The 16,693-nt window shown below is 45.3% G+C and overlaps 1 protein-coding gene across 1 annotated transcript in view; it reads left to right on the plus strand.

The window, feature by feature from the left end:
* The window catches only part of PTPRQ (protein tyrosine phosphatase, receptor type Q), a 204,611-nt gene that overhangs the window by 67,174 nt on the left and 120,744 nt on the right, over positions 1-16,693 (plus strand). Inside the window, exons 29-31 of the mRNA XM_015407447.1 lie at positions 7,268-7,450; positions 10,801-10,902; positions 13,431-13,551. Coding sequence (XP_015262933.1) covers positions 7,268-7,450; positions 10,801-10,902; positions 13,431-13,551 — 406 coding nt within the window. The remainder of the gene's footprint in view (positions 1-7,267; positions 7,451-10,800; positions 10,903-13,430; positions 13,552-16,693) is intronic.

The raw sequence follows: 16,693 nt of genomic DNA on the forward strand, positions 1-16,693 counted from the left end.
ATGTAGTTGTGCTTCTTGGGGAAAGTATCTCCTTTTGCAAAGCACAAAATAATGTCTTGGAAGTGTCTCTGGGGTGGTTCCCAGACTCCCCTGCCTTCCCTGGCTGCAACATGGAGAATGCACCTAGGTAAAACAAGGATGGCCCGGCATTTTTTGGGGGGTGCATGGGTGGTCTCTGGACTCTGCTGCCCTCCCCAGCTGTGTCATGGGCCAACCAAGGAGGGGGAGGATGAGTAGGTGTCCCTCAGCAATGGGTGACACAGTTAGTATCCGGGTTGCCTCACACTCCCCAGATTTTCTGCAGGGGACATGTCTGGGTTAGCCTGGAGGGAGGGGGTAAAGATGACAATTTGTAACAATCTTACAGGATATTGAATTTATATGATCATAACAGTACCAGGAGCAGCAGCTTGCTACTAGCGCGCACATAGGGGAGTATTTTATCTATCCCACTAATGGTCTAACGTGGAGACTGGTTGGTGCAGCAATGCATGGGCACAGATTCCGGTGCTCCTGGGGAGTGGAAAGTATAGTGGTGGGTACAGGCAGAGTGTCAAGGGAAGGACACAGAGAAACAGAATGGCTCGGCGCCCTTCCAATCTGTGACCCATCCCAAAGGTTGTCAGCAGTGGGGCTAGGAGAGATAACCCCCCTCCAACATTGGTGCTGTGCAACACCAGGTCTATAAATAATAAGACCACAGTCCCCTGGGACTTCCTGCTGGAACAGAAAGTAGACCTGGTGTGCATGACCGAGACCTGGATGAGGGACAGTGAGACAGTAGCACTCTCCCAGCTTGCCCCTCCTGGGTTCTCGGTCCTACACCAATAACGGGCTAGGGGTGGGCGGGAGGGGCTATTTTAATCCGGAAGGCTTACTCCCTCAGGGCGCTCCTGCCGCTGGAGATCACGGGTATCAAGTGTGTCGGTCTGGTGTGGGAGGCCGAGGAGAGTTTGGCAATTTGGCTGGTGTACCGACTGCCTAGCACACTGGCCAATAGCCTGCTGTCCCTGATGGAAGCTGTATCACGCTAGGCACTGGAACACCTAGACCATTAGTCTTGAGTGATTTCAATGTCCATGCCGATGATGCGGCTTCCAGTCAGGCAGCGGACCTAGTGTCGTCCATGGTGGTGCTGGGACTCTCCCAATTTGTAATGACTCCCATGCATCGGGCAGGGCACACGCTGTTCTCCAGAGACCAGGTCTACCAATATAGTGGACTGGAGCAGGTAGACCTGTTCTCCGAAGGCCAGGTATACCAATATAATGGACTGGGGCGGGTAGACCTGTTCTCCAGAAGACAAGCCTATAAATATAGTGGAAAGGGGTGGGTGAAATTTGACTTAATTCTATTTTCTCTTATAAAGTTTAAATTATTCTTAAAATATAGTTTAAATATAATTTAAAAGAAATCTAGTTTATTTATTATTATTATTATTATTATTATCTATCGAATTTCTGAATTGCCCCATCCCTGAGTACACAGGGCTCTGGGCGATTTACAACAGATTAAAACATACAAAAATACAAATTAAAATCAACTATCAATTAGTCCAAATTACACCATCTTCAGATGGCGTCTATAATTTAAAACCTGTGGTTCTTCCATCTCATGGGCAGGTTAAGGAGGAGGCTGAAGCAGGTGAGGTAGAAAAAAAGAAGAGGGTGCCAGCTATGATAGAAAACTGTTGCTGTCCTCAAGCAAAAGCCTGGCGGAACATCTCTGCCTTACAGGCCCTGCAGAATTGCATTATGTCCTGCAGAGCCCTGATGGAAGTTGGCAGAGAGTTCCACCAAGTCAGAGCCAGGGCCAAAAAAGGCCTGGCTCTGGTTGAGGACAGCCAGATATCTTTGGGGCCAGGGATCACCAGCAGATTACTCTAAGCAAAGCGTATGCTCTCCCGGGGACATAACAGAGGAGACAGTCCCACAGATACACTGGTCCCAGACCACTCAAGGTTTTAAAGGTCTATGTAGACTTGCTCACAACTTTAATGCTACTAGCTTTTTTCACTCATGAAGTAAAATTTCTGCTCTCAGCATTGTGGAGCTTAGAGGGAACATTGCTGCACAGCTGGCGGAGGGGGAAAGCCCCTTTCCCAGTCTCACTAGGCTTCCAAAAGAACAGAAAGAGCACAACAATCAATGTAAAAAAAGAGAAGGGGGAGCACAGCTGCAAGCAGATGAGGTCCGTAAAATGACACCAATGTGCATTGATCCTTTGGCTGACTTCTGCGATCTCTTTAAAATTTAAAGGGACTGCATAAGCCTGCCTGACAAACAGCTGAGAGGTTTTTCTCTCAGCTGTTTTCAGATCTACCCAAAATTTCCGTTATATATCAGGGATTTTCTCAGGATTCCCCCTCCCTCCATTTTCCTGAGAAAACCCAGATACATTTGGGATACCAAACTATATTTGGCTCAGGTAGACCCAAATGCACACCCCTACCTGTTTATGAGGGAAAGACTCCACATTCCCATCCACTACAAATAATTGTAAACTTTGATTTTAGAATGAAAGAAACACCTGCTTTGTTCTAAAGAACCTTTCATTGCTACCAGATCAGTGAAGATGCTCAAGGACAAAGGGCTCCCCCATAGTCTTGTTTAAACTATTTTTGAGATTTAAAATCCCATGGGGGGGAAATTTGGGGCTTGTTTAAACAAAGGGGTTGAATCACTTCTTTGATAGTGAGACCAGCTGAGCTCTGAGCAGGAGCAGGAGAGAGAGCTGTGAGAGAGGTGAGTGGGTTTCTTTTACTTGCTTTCAGCTGAGAGAATTCAGCTAAGGATATTTTGTGGGAAAACTGTGTTTAGCAGTGTGTGGAAGCACTTAGAGTTCTTGCAGAGTCCTGGCTGATTGAGTGTGGGAGAGGAACGGGCATTATTTGACTGGGATTGCCTGTAATTGAGAGGAAGTGGAAGGGGCATTGTTTTGCCTGTGATCGAGTGCCTGGGTGAATTTGAATTTGAATAGCTGCTGCCTGACCTCTGCTGGGGGAGGCCTCTATTTAAGGAAACACCTTGGCAGAGGCGGGGTTGGGGGCTATCCAGTGTTTTGCACGGAGTGTCACATGTATGACTATCTGCCCACTGGGCAGAAGTCTTGGGTGTGTCCTCGGTGCAAGGAGCTCCTGGTTCTCAGGGAACGTGTGTGCTCCCTTGAGGCCAAGGTGGCTGACCTGGAGAAGCAGAGACAGTCAGCTAGGCACACAGAAAAGACTCTCGGGGACTTGTTAGCTTCGTCCCACTCTGGATCTGGCAGCCCCGCTGCTGTCAGGGAGCATGAGGGTCTAGGGGAAACAGGGCACCATGCTGAGGATAAGGGGAATGTGCCCTCAGAAGGGACCTCTTCCCCAGCTGGTGAGCGGCTCTCCTTTTGCACCAAGGAACCATCCCTGAGCAGGGTGGGAGGGGGGCTCTTGGTAGTGGGTGATTCGATCCTTAGGCAGGTAGACAGCTGGGTGGCGAACCCGCGTACTGACCGTATGGTGACTTGCCTGCCTGGTGCGAAGGTAGCGGACATTACGCGTGTTTTAGATAGGCTGGTAGATAGTGCTGGGGAGGAGCCAGTGGTCGTGGTGCATGTCGGCACCAACGATGTGGGGAAATGCAGTCGTGAGGTCCTGGAGGAGAAATTTAGGCTGCTGGGCAGGAAACTTAGGTCCAGGACCTCCAAGGTAGCCTTCTCAGAAGTGTTACCTGTTCCACGCGCAGGGCCGGAGAGACAGGCAGAGATCAGGAGTCTCAATGCGTGGATGAGACGATGGTGTAGGGGGGAAGGGTTCAGGTTTGTTAGGCACTGGGATACTTTTTGGAACAAGAGGGAGCTGTACAGGCGAGACGGTCTCCACTTGTCCCGAGAAGGAACCAGGCTGCTGGCACTTAAAATCAAAAAGGTGGCAGAGCAGCTTTTAAACTGAATATTGGGGGAAAGCCGACAGGAGATGAAAAGTCTCTGGTTCGGGTTGGCTCATCTGAGAGAGGTGAGGGGGTACCGGTTGCTTTTCTACAGGGAGGTGGATTGAAATTGTCCACAGAGGCCATGGCTGGTGACATGGACTGCCGGACAACGACTCGAGATAGCAAGAGGAAGGATGCAGGCTTAACTTGTAAGGGAAATTACAGCTGTTTCTATACAAATGCTAGAAGTGTCCGAGGTAAAATCGGGGAGTTGGAGTGCTTGGTGTCGGAGGGAAAAATAGACATTGTGGGTATTTCTGAAACTTGGTGGGATGAGGAAAATCAGTGGGACACAGTGATTCCCGGTTATATATTATATCGGAAGGATAGGGGGGGAAGGGTTGGAGGTGGGGTAGCTCTGTATGTCAGAGAGGGTATAAAGTCTAGAAAGATTGAGAGGCTAAGTGAATTGGATTCGCTTCTGGAAGTTCTATGGGTTGAAATAGGGGGGCCAAAAGGAAACTTAACACTGGGAGTTTGTTATCGCCCACCAGATCAAAAGATAGAGGAGGATTATAAAATGATGAATGCCTTAAAGATAGCAACTAGACAAAAACACTGTGTAATAATAGGTGATTTTAACTACCCACACATTGATTGGGTCAATATGTGTTCTAGTCGGGAAAAAGAGATTGAGTTTCTAGACACTCTAAATGACTGTGCTATGGAGCAGATGGTCACGGAACCTACCAGGGGAGAGGCGATCCTTGATTTGGTCCTAAGTAACACTCAAGACCTGGTGAGAGATGTAAAAGTGATTGCACCGCTTGGAAACAGTGATCATAATGTTGTTGAGTTCATCATTTGTACAAATAGAGAATTGGCCAAAAAGACTCACACAACCATTTTTAACTTTAAAAGGGGTAATTTCTCTGATATGAGGGGACACGTGGGGAGGAAACTGAAAGGAAAAGTAGAAAGGGTCAAAACAATTGGGGAAGCTTGGGATCTATTTAAAACTACGATCCTAGAAGCTCAAAAAATATATATTCCGCAGGTTAGGAAAGGCACAAACAGGTATAGGAAAAAGCCTGCATGGTTAACAAACAGAGTAATGGAGGCTGTAAAAAGTAAAAAGAATTCCTTTAAGCAGTGGAAAGCTAGTCACAGTGAGGCTGATAAAACGGAACACAGGCTATGGCAAATAAAATGCAAGTCTGAGGTCAGGCAGGCAAAAAGGGAATATGAGGAGCATATAGCAAAAAACGTAAAAACCAACAATAAAACTTTCTTCAAATACATTAGAAACAGGAAACCAGCCAGGGAGGCAGTGGGGCCCTTGGACGACCAAGGGGTAAAAGGAGTATTGAAGGATGATAGGGAAATGGCTGAGAAGCTAAATGCATTTTTTGCCTCCGTCTTCACTGTGGAAGATGAGAAGTGCTTGCCCACTCCAGAACCACTGATTTCAGGAGGGGTGTTGGAAGACCTGAGTCAGATTGAGGTGATGAGAGAGGAGGTCCTAAAACTGATAGACAACTTAAAAACTGAAAAATCACCAGGCCCAGATGGCATACATCCGAGAGTTCTGAAAGAACTCAAATGTGAACTTGTAGATCTCCTGACAAAGATATGTAATCTTTCCTTAAAATCTGCCTCCATTCCTGAGGATTGGAAGGTAGCTAATGTCACTCCCATCTTTAAAAAGGGTTCCAGAGGAGATCCGGGAAATTACAGGCCAGTCAGTCTGACGTCGATACCGGGTAAATTGGTGGAAACCATTATTAAGGAAAGAATTAGTAGGCACATAGATGAACAAAACCTATTGAGGCAGACTCAGCACGGTTTCTGTAAGGGAAGATCTTGTCTCACTAACCTGTTAGTGTTCTTTGAGGGGGTGAACAAACATGTGGACAAGGGGGATCCAATAGATATTATTTACCTTGACTTCCAGAAAGCTTTTGATAAAGTTCCTCATCAAAGGCTCCTAAGTAAGCTCAAAAATCATGGGATAGAAGGACAAGTCCTTTTATGGATCAAAAACTGGCTAGTTCATAGAAAACAGAGAGTGAGTGTAGGTGGGCAATTTTCTCAGTGGAGGGTGGTAAGCAGTGGGGTACCGCAGGGATCAGTACTTGGTCCACTGCTTTTTAACTTGTTCATTAATGATTTGGAGATGGGAGTAAGCAGTGAAGTGGCTAAATTTGCGGATGATACAAAGTTGTTCAGGGTGGTGAAAACCAGTGAGGATTGTGAGGCACTCCAAGGGGATCTGTCAAGGATGGGCGAGTGGGCGTCAACATGGCAAATGGGGTTCAATGTGGCCAAGTGCAAGGTGATGCACATTGGAGCCAAAAATCCTAAATATAAATACACATTGATGGGGTCTGAACTGGCAGAGACTGAGCAAGAGAGAGATCTTGGAGTTGTAGTGGATAACTCACTGAAAATGTCGAGACAGTGTGTGACTGCAATAAAGAAGGCCAATGCTATGCTGGGGATTATTAGGAAGGGTATTGAAAACAGATCAGCCAATATAATAATGCCCCTATATAAATCAATGGTGAGACCTCATTTGGAATACTGTGTGCAGTTCTGGGCACCACACCTTAAAAAGGATATTATAGCTTTGGAAAAAGTGCAGAAAAGGGCAACTCGAATGATAAAAGGGTTGGAACACTTTCCCTATGAGGAAAGGTTAAAGCGCTTAGGGCTCTTTAGCTTGGAGAAAAGACGACTGAGGGGTGACATGATCGAGGTTTATAAGATTATGCATGGGAAAGAGCAGGTAAAGAAAGAGGTACTTTTCTCCCTTTCTCACAATACAAGAACTCGTGGGCACTCCATGAAACTGCAGAGCGGTCGGGTTAGAACGGATAAAAGGAAGTACTTCTTCACCCAAAGAGTGATTAACACATGGAATTCACTGCCACAGGAAGTGGTGGGTGCTACAAGCATGGACGGCTTCAAAAGGGAATTAGATAAGCATATGGAGCAGAGGTCCATCAGTGGCTATTAGCCACAAGGTATAGCTAGGGGCTCTGGGGCAAGTGATGCTCTGTCTTCTTGGTGCTTGGGGGGGTCAACAGTGGGAGGGCTTCTAATGTCCTGGCCCCACTGCTGGACCTCCTGATGGCACTGGTATTTCTGGCCACTGTGTGACACAGAGTGTTGGACTGGATGGGCCTTTGGCCTGATCCAACATTGGCGTCTCTTATGTTCTTATGTTCTTATGATAGTCAGGAGTGCCCATTCTTTAATTTCTGTTGTTACATCCTTGGAAGTGCCACAACAGTAATCACAATAATCTGAACTTTTAGTTACAAACTAAACTTTTTGCCTGCTTTTCTTTTTCCTTTCAGTACCTGAATTTCCCCCACAAAACATAATCTACAAGAATATCTCTTCTACGGAAATAGAGTTATCGTTTCTTCCACCATTGGTTCCCAATGGTATTATACAGAGTTATACTGTATATCTCAGAGAGTCTGATGGAACCGAGGAAAGAATAATTAACATCACCTATCTGTCACTGAATATTACAGGTGATGACAGTTAGAATATACTATATCAGCTTATGTCCTTGCTTGTTTATGTTGGCCACTTTCTATAATGCATAAATCCTTTGTTTATTTGAAATATTTTACCCCATCTTTTGATTGTGGTCTGCAAAGTGACTTAGGCTGATTTCGCACAAGGAGCTGCGCCGCCATCACGCCTCCCTTTGCCCCATTTCCATTGGTCAATTTCTTACTCGAAGCCACGCGGCCGCATTTTGACCCAAGGCTTCGCCCGATTTTCCCCGCAAAAACCAGGGTCATGAAACAGTGGGGAAAATCGGGTGAAGTTGTGGGTCAAAATGCAGCCCCGCAGCTTCCAGTGGGAAATTAACCAATGGAAACAGGACAAAAGGAGGCATGAATCAGCCTTACATATCATAATTTGAAATGCCATTATAATAAAACAACCCAAATAATCAGGATTTCAGATAAGACCCATTCAGATACAACACCATAACAAGATCCAGCAGCATAATGATATCCTGTATTTTATAAAGCTCCGTTAGATTATCAGCACCAGAAGCAGCGACGCCATCAGTGAGTATATAGAGGGGAGCATTCCATTTGCCTGCCAGCGGTCTGAGGCTAATGCGAAAACTGATGGTGTGGTGATGCCTGGGCAACAGATTCCGGTGCTCCTGGGGAGGGGAAAGTATAGCGGTGGGTCCAGGCAGAGAGTTAACAGAAGGACACGGAGAAACAGAATGGCTCGGCGCCGTTCCAGCCTGTGACCCATCCCGAAGGTGGTTGGCATTGCGGCTAGGATGGATAACCCCCCTCCGACATTGGAGCTGTGCAATGCCAGGTCTGTAAACAATAAGACCACAGTCCTCCAAGACTTCCTACAGGAGCAGAAAGCAGACCTGGTGTGCGTGACTGAGACCTGGGTGCGGGACGGGGAGACTGTAGCTCTCTCCCAGCTTGCCCCTCCTGGGTTCTCAGTCCTACACCAAGTGCAGACTAGGGGTTGGGGGGGAGGAGTGGCTATCTTCATTCTGGAGGTTTCCTCCTTCAGGGTGCTCCCGCCGTAGGAGATTGCGGGCATTGAGTGTGTCGGCCTGGTGTGGGAGGCCGGGGAGAGTGTGGCGATTTGGCTGGCGTACCGACTGCCTAATGCACTGGCCAATAGCATGCTGTCCCTGATGGAGGCTGTATCAGGCTGGGCGTTGGAACACCCTTTGGCTTATAGTCCTGGGTGATTTCAGCATCCATGCCAATGACGCGGCTTCCATTCAGACAGTGGACCTAGTGTCGTCCATGGCGGCGCTGGGACTCTCCCAATTTGTAATGACACCCACCCACCAGGCCGGACACACGCTCGATTTGATCTTCGCGGCTGGGGTAACAGTGGACCGGATTATGGCTTTGGCAGTACCATGGTTGGACCCCATGCCCTGAAGGCCCATCTGAATGTTCCACCCCGACCCTGTTTAGGCAGCGAGCATATTTTAGCTTGCCCGTGGAGCCAAATGGATGCAGTGCGGTTCCAGATGGCTCTACAGGATCCGATGCCCCCTGGCAGCTTGTTAGATGAGCTTGTAGAAGACTGGCATTGCCGGCTCCCTACAGCCATCAACGAGATCGTTCCCTGGCACCCTCTGTGCCCTCGCTCTAGGCTTGCTCCCTGGTTTACCCAGGAGTTGTGGCTTATGAAGCAGGAGCTAAGACGGCTAGAGAGACGGTGGCGTCATGCTCAAGACAAAGCTACAAGAGCATATTATAGGACATTTATGAGATCCTATGAGATGGCAGTCAAAGCTGCTAAGAGAAAGTTCTACGCGGCTACGATTGTGTCTGCCAGCTCACGCCCAGCCCAATTGTTTAGAACGTTTCGGTCTATAACAGTTCTGCCACGGGGCAGACCAAATGCTAGGGAATTGGAGATTGGCTGTGAAGCATTTCCGAGATATTTCGCGGATAAAGTCTTGGTGCTCCGCCGCAACCTTCCCGCCACATTTGGAACAGTGAGTGAACTCGAGACCCCTTGCGTGTCTTCGCCGACTTTGGAGCATTTCCACCCACTCAGCCTAGAGGAAGTCGACTCGCATTTGTGTGTCCAGCGACATGCGGTATTGATCTGTGCCCTTCCTGGCTCATTAAAGTGGGCCACGAGGGGTTTCAAGGTGCCCTTAGGGAGATTATCAACAAGTCCTTCTAAGAGGGACGGTTCCCAGGGGCACTCAAGGAAGTGATGGTCTGCCCTCTCTTGAAAAAAACATCTCTGGACCCGGCCTAATTAGCCAACTATCGGCTGGTCTCTAATTTGCCCTATTTGGGAAGCAATGGGGAAAGCACATTTTACCCCATTTTACCCCCTTGGGGGTTGAATTTCTAAAAATCCCTTCTTAGTGAGCATCTACGTCTGCTGTCCCCGAATTTTGTGTTTCTAGGTCCAGGGGTTTGGCCTTGGGTGTTGATTTTACGGTGAGGGGACTTTATTTTTTATATATAGGTAGATGCACAAAACATATGCATTTGAATATAATCATAAATAGGTAAATATTGCTGGATTTTTGTATGTTTGTAAGTGGATGGCAAGATAGGCTTCCTGGTATTACCTGGTATGTTAAGGTCTGTAAGATGGAGCATATGACTTAGGGGGGAAAGACCAACCCATTTTGTGCTTACATATAAATCCTATGTATTCGTGGTAATTTTGTTTCAAAAATATTCTGAGTAAATGATTATTAATTAAACCCAACTTCTGTATTAAACAAAAAAGGATGGTGTCACTTAAACATCTGCAAATATATTAATAATTTTTAATTATTGTTTGCTAACCTTAGGGTTACTTAGATAAGTTTTTTAAAGGCTCCAGTTTTGAAAAGTTGGTTACATTTAAAGCTTGACCCATTAATTAATATGTTGTAAAATAACTGTTATGTATTGGGATTGAATCATTCCTGATTGACTCACCCCAGAGACTGGCTGAGCTTGGAGTACAAGAACAATAGCATACCAGGATTCTGAAAGTAACCAATCTAGCAGTAATGTTATGTAAATAGCCTATCGCCGGGAGTGGGGTGTGTTTGGGTGTGGCAAATGCATGCTATTTAACAGAGCTGATGCTCTGGAGTCTTGTCTTGCTCTTGCTGAAATCACTAATAAAGTAGAGCTGATCACTAGACTTGTGATCTGTTCATCCATGGAACCCACTATTTAACAATAACAAAAACTGGAAATGGTTTAATATCTATGTAATGGTTTTCCTATTCATAACCATGATGTGCAAATAATTTTTCAGTATCCGTAATTTTGAAACAATCACAGATTACATGCAGTGATTATAAACACAAATGCATTATAACGTATTTACTGTAATATTCTTTATTCAGGTTTGAAAATATATACACACTATATAGTTGAGGTGTCAGCAAGCACTTCAAAGGGTGAAGGTGTTCGTAGTGAGCCCATGTACATACTCACTGATGAGGATGGTAAGTCTTTTATTATTATACCATTGCAGATATGTCTATACTGTATCATGTAGGGAATCCTCTGAATTAATTGCATATACTGGTAAGATGGCATGTAATTTTTACTTTTCTATTGTTAAAGAAAAAATGCTGTGATGATGTTTGTGGCCCCAGTGCCAAGGGGAGTGATGAAGTGGGGGCCAAAGGCAAAAAAGCCCCTCTATACCCAACTAAATACTTATCCTGTTTACATTTCAGTTGAAATAATACACATGCACAAAAGTTTTCAGAGAAATGTGGAATAAAATTGGCCACAATTTTATTGATTACAGCTGTAGTATGCTTTGGCACAGCATGGGGTACTGGATCCAGGTCATTGACTGACCCGCCTGCCAGTCAATGATCCACTGGAAACCTTGGGATGACAGGTCTCTGGATCCCACAAGAGCGCCCCCCCCGGTGGTCTCCCTTGCCACCTGAGCATGAGGGTAATTCCCGGCTGTGCCCCCAGGCTGGGCATACCACTTGACCTTCAGGCCAAGTTTCTTTATGGGGATCCCCAAACTCAGGAAAATGGGTATGCAGGCTGGCTTTCCTGATAATGGATCCAGCCCCATGCTGATACCACCAAGTTGTGACAAGGAAAATTAAATGAAACAAAACCACATGCAAACCCCTTCAACTACACCTAACTAAAGGGCCAGGAGGGTGGGCCAAGTTGCCTGACACTGAAAAGATGGTGAGCAGAGGCGGTGCAGTGCCTTTAGTAGTGGCCGGGGCGCCCCCCAACATCCAGGACCTACTTATAGGGTCAGTGTTGGTTCAGGCAGGCCCAAGCTTCCCATGCTCACTGCCAGACCACCCCCTCCACCTGGCAAGAACCACCCTGGCCGCCTTTGCTCCACCCTCCCCATGGCACTGCAAACAGGACCTTGGGTGAGTCTGGGCCCTGGCTTGTAATCAACACTCCTGTGGAAAAAAAGGATAAGTTGATACAGAGCCCTTACAGCCAGGAATTGTTTTGTGTGGCAGTTAGAAAGTCTCAAATAAGTCCAATAAATATAGATGTTTTATATTTAAACAGCCCTCATCTAGCCAAAATTAAGAGTTTTAGCAAAACATATGAAAAGTGGGAGGCAGTGCTATGAAAGGACAAGCAAATAAACAAAAATGTTTACAGTATGTCATGCTATAAACTTTCTTGCAAGTACACACTGTTCTAAGCATAATACCAAATGTTTCACAGATTGGCTAAGAGCTATGCTTATGTTTCCAATTTCCATGCATGACTACAGATATGACTGCATTTTCTAATACTGTACTGTCAAGTATTGACTCAACGCCGTTGTAAGTGATTCAGCTTTATTATCAACCGGAACATCAGAAGAACACACAACAACAAACAGTGGAGCATAGCTTCCTTTTAAACTATCCCGGGCTGATGTAGCCACGCCCTAGAATAGTTAAGAACCAATAGCATTGTTACAATAGTGTCCAATCAGATTTGTTCCCTCCAGCACAGTTCTCTTGCATCTGATTGGTTACACTTAAGCATTAGCCAATAGGATTGTTCCAGCTTAGAATCCTGGCTAAGGTCTCAAGCTTAACATTACATTTAACACAGTGAATACATAACATATACGATGCTGTTCTGTGTGACTTAAGATAAATATGATAATAGGTGATAATGTGTCTATGTTTCATTATCAGAAAAATGGTAGAAAATTATGTCATTTCAGTTGAATTAATATTTATCCCGATAGCTTGTCTTAACCTTGAAATGATGTGACAACAAAATCTACAGTGTTCTAGAGGTTAATAAGAAGATAAGGAACTGTTTTATATTGAGTCAGATAAATGGTCCATAGGTCTTTCCCAGTTATATTACCTACATTCCTTTTTAACTAAGATTTTGGGCAAATTGTGTGGAACTTCCTATATAAGAAACAATTGCTCTGTCATCGAACTGCACTCTGAATTTTTAAGAGTTTTAAGTTATATCCCTCTCCTGTACAGTATTATATCTATCGTGATTTGATTGAATTTTAGTTGTCTTGAGCCATTGTATATACTAAGATCTCTCTTGCATTCTTAAATGTGTTGTAAAAATAAGGCTTTTTTTAAAAAAAAAGGGTGAATAGATTTAAATGCTGCATTCTACATTTTTATCCTCCATCAGGGCCATCCTCATCAATTTTCCCATCCATTGGAGCTTAAGTCTCTTTGGTCCTCAGGGGGACTGTATTATAGTTTAATATGGGTTCACACCTATAAAGTCCCTGCTTTTATTATGAAGAAAAAATGACAACAATGTTCTTGGACAGTAGGTGAATCACTGTGACATACCCATTACTCTGTTCTCCCATGAAATATTGTTCTCCATCAAATCACAGAAACAGATGTCTTAACATCACCATGCAAAATTATCCTTTATCACCTTGCTAAAAAAAAGTTCAGGCTATAAGGCTAGAAGACCCATCTCAAGATACATATTTAGCTGTAACTGAAATCATAGCAACTTAACTAGATGTTGCCTCCTTACTTCACAGCTCCTACTTCTCCTCCTCGATTGCTTACAGTAAAACAGTTGTCTGGTGTCATTGTGAAGTTGTCATGGAAACCACCCCTAGAGCCAAATGGAATTATCCTCTATTACACAATTTATGTCTGGTAAGATTTTATCTGGTAATTGTTCTGAAGAAAAATATTAACTTGTCACTTATCAAGAATATTAGTTGCCCCCCCCACTCTGTGCAGTGTTTGTCAATTATACATTTGCTATGAGTGAATATTAGGACATCACTTTAAACAACTTATCCTGTATACATTTAAATTATTAGTTTCGAAAGTGTATTTGGGAGCAGAGTAGAACCAACATATTTTGCCATCTTCAAGCTGCTGTACTGCACAAGAAGCACATTCCACAATCCCTTGCAGAGCCGTAGTAGATCCTTTTTTCATAACATTTTGCACTATACATCTGCATTCTGACCTTTTCCTTTACAACTGCCATCCCACCTTCAGACTGGGATATAAGGATTCTGGGGTCTCCATTCCTACTTGTATCTGGCAAAAGGAGCTTTGAATCTCAAAAGCTCACCCTGAAAAAATGTTGGTCTCTAAGTTGCTACAGGACGAGTCTCTCTGATGGCCTGTAGCTTCATTGGCACTCTTGAATTACAACTACCCCAAACAAACATGATTGTAAGACTGCATTCACATTGAACCCTAAACAGAGTTACACCCTTCTTAGTCCACTGATGTCTGTCTATGGATATAGACTGGAGTAACTTTGCATAGAATTGCATTGTTAATTCATTGCCCAAGAAAGCTCTTGGGTATACAAGCATTAGAAAGTATCACTTCATTTTTGATTGTATCTAAATTCTTCTCTGTCCCGTTACAGAGACTCAAATAAAATTGAATTCTGGGTATAAGCTTTTGTGTGCATGCACATTTCTTTAGATACCTGTTCTGAAGAAGTGTGCATGCACACAAAAGCTTATACCTAGAATTAAACTTCATTTCTCTTAAAGGTGCCACTGGACTCAAAGTTTGTTCTGTTGCTTTAGACCAACGTTGCTACTCACCTGAATCAAACAAAATGGGCATGGAAAGCCTTGACACTAGGGATGGGCATGAACCAGAGAAATGGAGGTTCGTCCCGGTTCATGGGGTTTCTTGAACCACAAACCTTCCAGTTTACTGAACTGTTTCATTTCATGAGGTTCATGATGCGGTAGAACAGCCCCGCTGTGGGCTAGGGATATCAAACTCACAGTAAGTCTCCAGCTGGTTCTCCTCTACCGGCCTCCAGGTTTGGTGAGGATTAGGTTTCATGGGGCTGAGTTACAGACCCCCTCCAAGCCAGAGGCATCAAACTTGCAGAGATGTTCAGAAATAAGTATGGGGGAGGGTGTTCTGGCAAGGCAACTAGCAGCTAAGCCCCTTTGCCCAGTGTGAGCAGAGAGACAGCTGGCTCAGAGCCCTGAGTTCACCAGACACTGACCCACCCAGGAACAGGTGTTTAAAAATCCCCCTGAGGGGGAGTGTGGGTCCTCAGCCAAGGAACCCAGTAGCTAAGCTGCTCTGCTCAGCTTGAGCAGAAGGACAGGTGCCTCAGAGCCCTGACTAAGCACCAAATACAAGCCCAGCCAGTGAGAGGTGTTCGGAAATCCCAATGAGGAAGGGTGTGGGTCCTCAGCCAAGGAGCCTAGTAGCTAAGGCCTTCTGCTCAGCTTGAGCAGGAGAACAGGTGCCTCAGAGCCCTGAGTAAGCACCAAAATACCCCCAACCCCAGTGTTCACACTGAGGAATGAATTCCAGTTCCCTTCCCTCTCTGCCTCTAACTCCCTCTCTGCCTAACTGCCTGCTGCCAAGTAAAAGCAGCTGTGTATGATCTGGGAGCAGCCAGCACTGCCTGTCGAGCTTTAGAGGGCTACTGTTGGTGTTTCCGGAGCTTCAGAAGGGCTGCAGAAGTCCACCCCCCATTGTGTTGATAATTGATTAATTGATGCCAGCATGTCTGCCACACAAACCGCCAACACAAACCCCGCCATAAAACCCATGGAGGCTTGTAGGAGGTTCGTTGCAGGCATGATTGCGTGACCCTCAGCTCAGAAACCACGAACTGGGCAATTTTCGTGATGAATTTAGGTTTGTGACAAGATTTGTGCTCATCCCTACTTGTCACAGATGATGCTAACTTTTGCACACTCTTGTGTCACTCGTGGCAAGTCTAGACCTCATACACACACAACTCCATCAAATATAAAGAAGCTAATCTTGCTAAGCTTTGTGTACTTCCATAGTTGTATTCTTTTAAAATTGGTGAGATTTGTTGGCTGTAATTTGTGCCAGCCAGTAATCTCACCACTGCAATTTAGATCAATGCAACCTTCTGGACCATCTTTAGAGGCAGCCCCACATAGAGCACATTACAGTACTCTAGCCAGAATATGATCAGAGCATGAATAACTGTGGTGAAATCTAACTTCAAATGATTAGCATATGGCAGCACCGCCACTCTCACGGAGCATGAGGGTCGAGAGGAAACAGGGGACCATACTGAGGACAAGGGGAATGTGCCCTCAGAAGGGACCTCTTCTTCAGCTGGTGAATGGGTATCTTTTCGCACCAAGGAACCATTCCTGGGCAGGGAGGGAGGAGGGCTCTTGGTAGTTGGTGATTCGATCCTTAGGCAGGTAGACAGCTGGGTGGCAAACCTGCATACTGACCGTATGGTGACTTGCCTGCCTGGTGAGAAGTTAGCAGACATTATGTATGTTCTAGATAGGCTAGTAGACAGTGCTGGGGAGGAACCAGTGGTCATGGTACATCTTGGCACCAACGATGTGGGGAAATTCAGTCATGAGGTCCTGAAGGAAAACTTTAGGCTACTGGGAAGGAAACTCAAGGACAGGACCTCCAAGGTAGCCTTCTCAGAAGTGCTCCCTGTTCCATGCACAGGGCCGGAGACACAGGCACAGATCAGGAGTCTCAATGCATGGATGAGATGATGGTGTAGGAAGGAAGGGTTCAAGTTTGTTAGGCACTGGGGTGCTTTTTGGAACAAGAGGGAGCTATACAAAAGAGATGGTCTCCACTTGTCCCAAGAAGGAACCAGGCTGCTGGCGCTTAAAACCAAAAAGGTGGCAGAACAGTTTTTAAACTGAATATTGGGGGAAATCTGATAGGAGTTGGAAAGTCTCTGGTTCAAGATGGCTCATCTCAACAAGATTAAGGGGTAGCTGTTACTATTCTACAAGGAAATGGATTAGAATTGTCCACTGAGACTGTGGCTAATGATATG

The sequence above is a fragment of the Gekko japonicus genome, unplaced genomic scaffold (assembly GCF_001447785.1).
Source record: "Gekko japonicus isolate JY-2015 unplaced genomic scaffold, Gekko_japonicus_V1.1 scaffold525, whole genome shotgun sequence".
NCBI classification, from domain to species: domain Eukaryota; kingdom Metazoa; phylum Chordata; class Lepidosauria; order Squamata; family Gekkonidae; genus Gekko; species Gekko japonicus.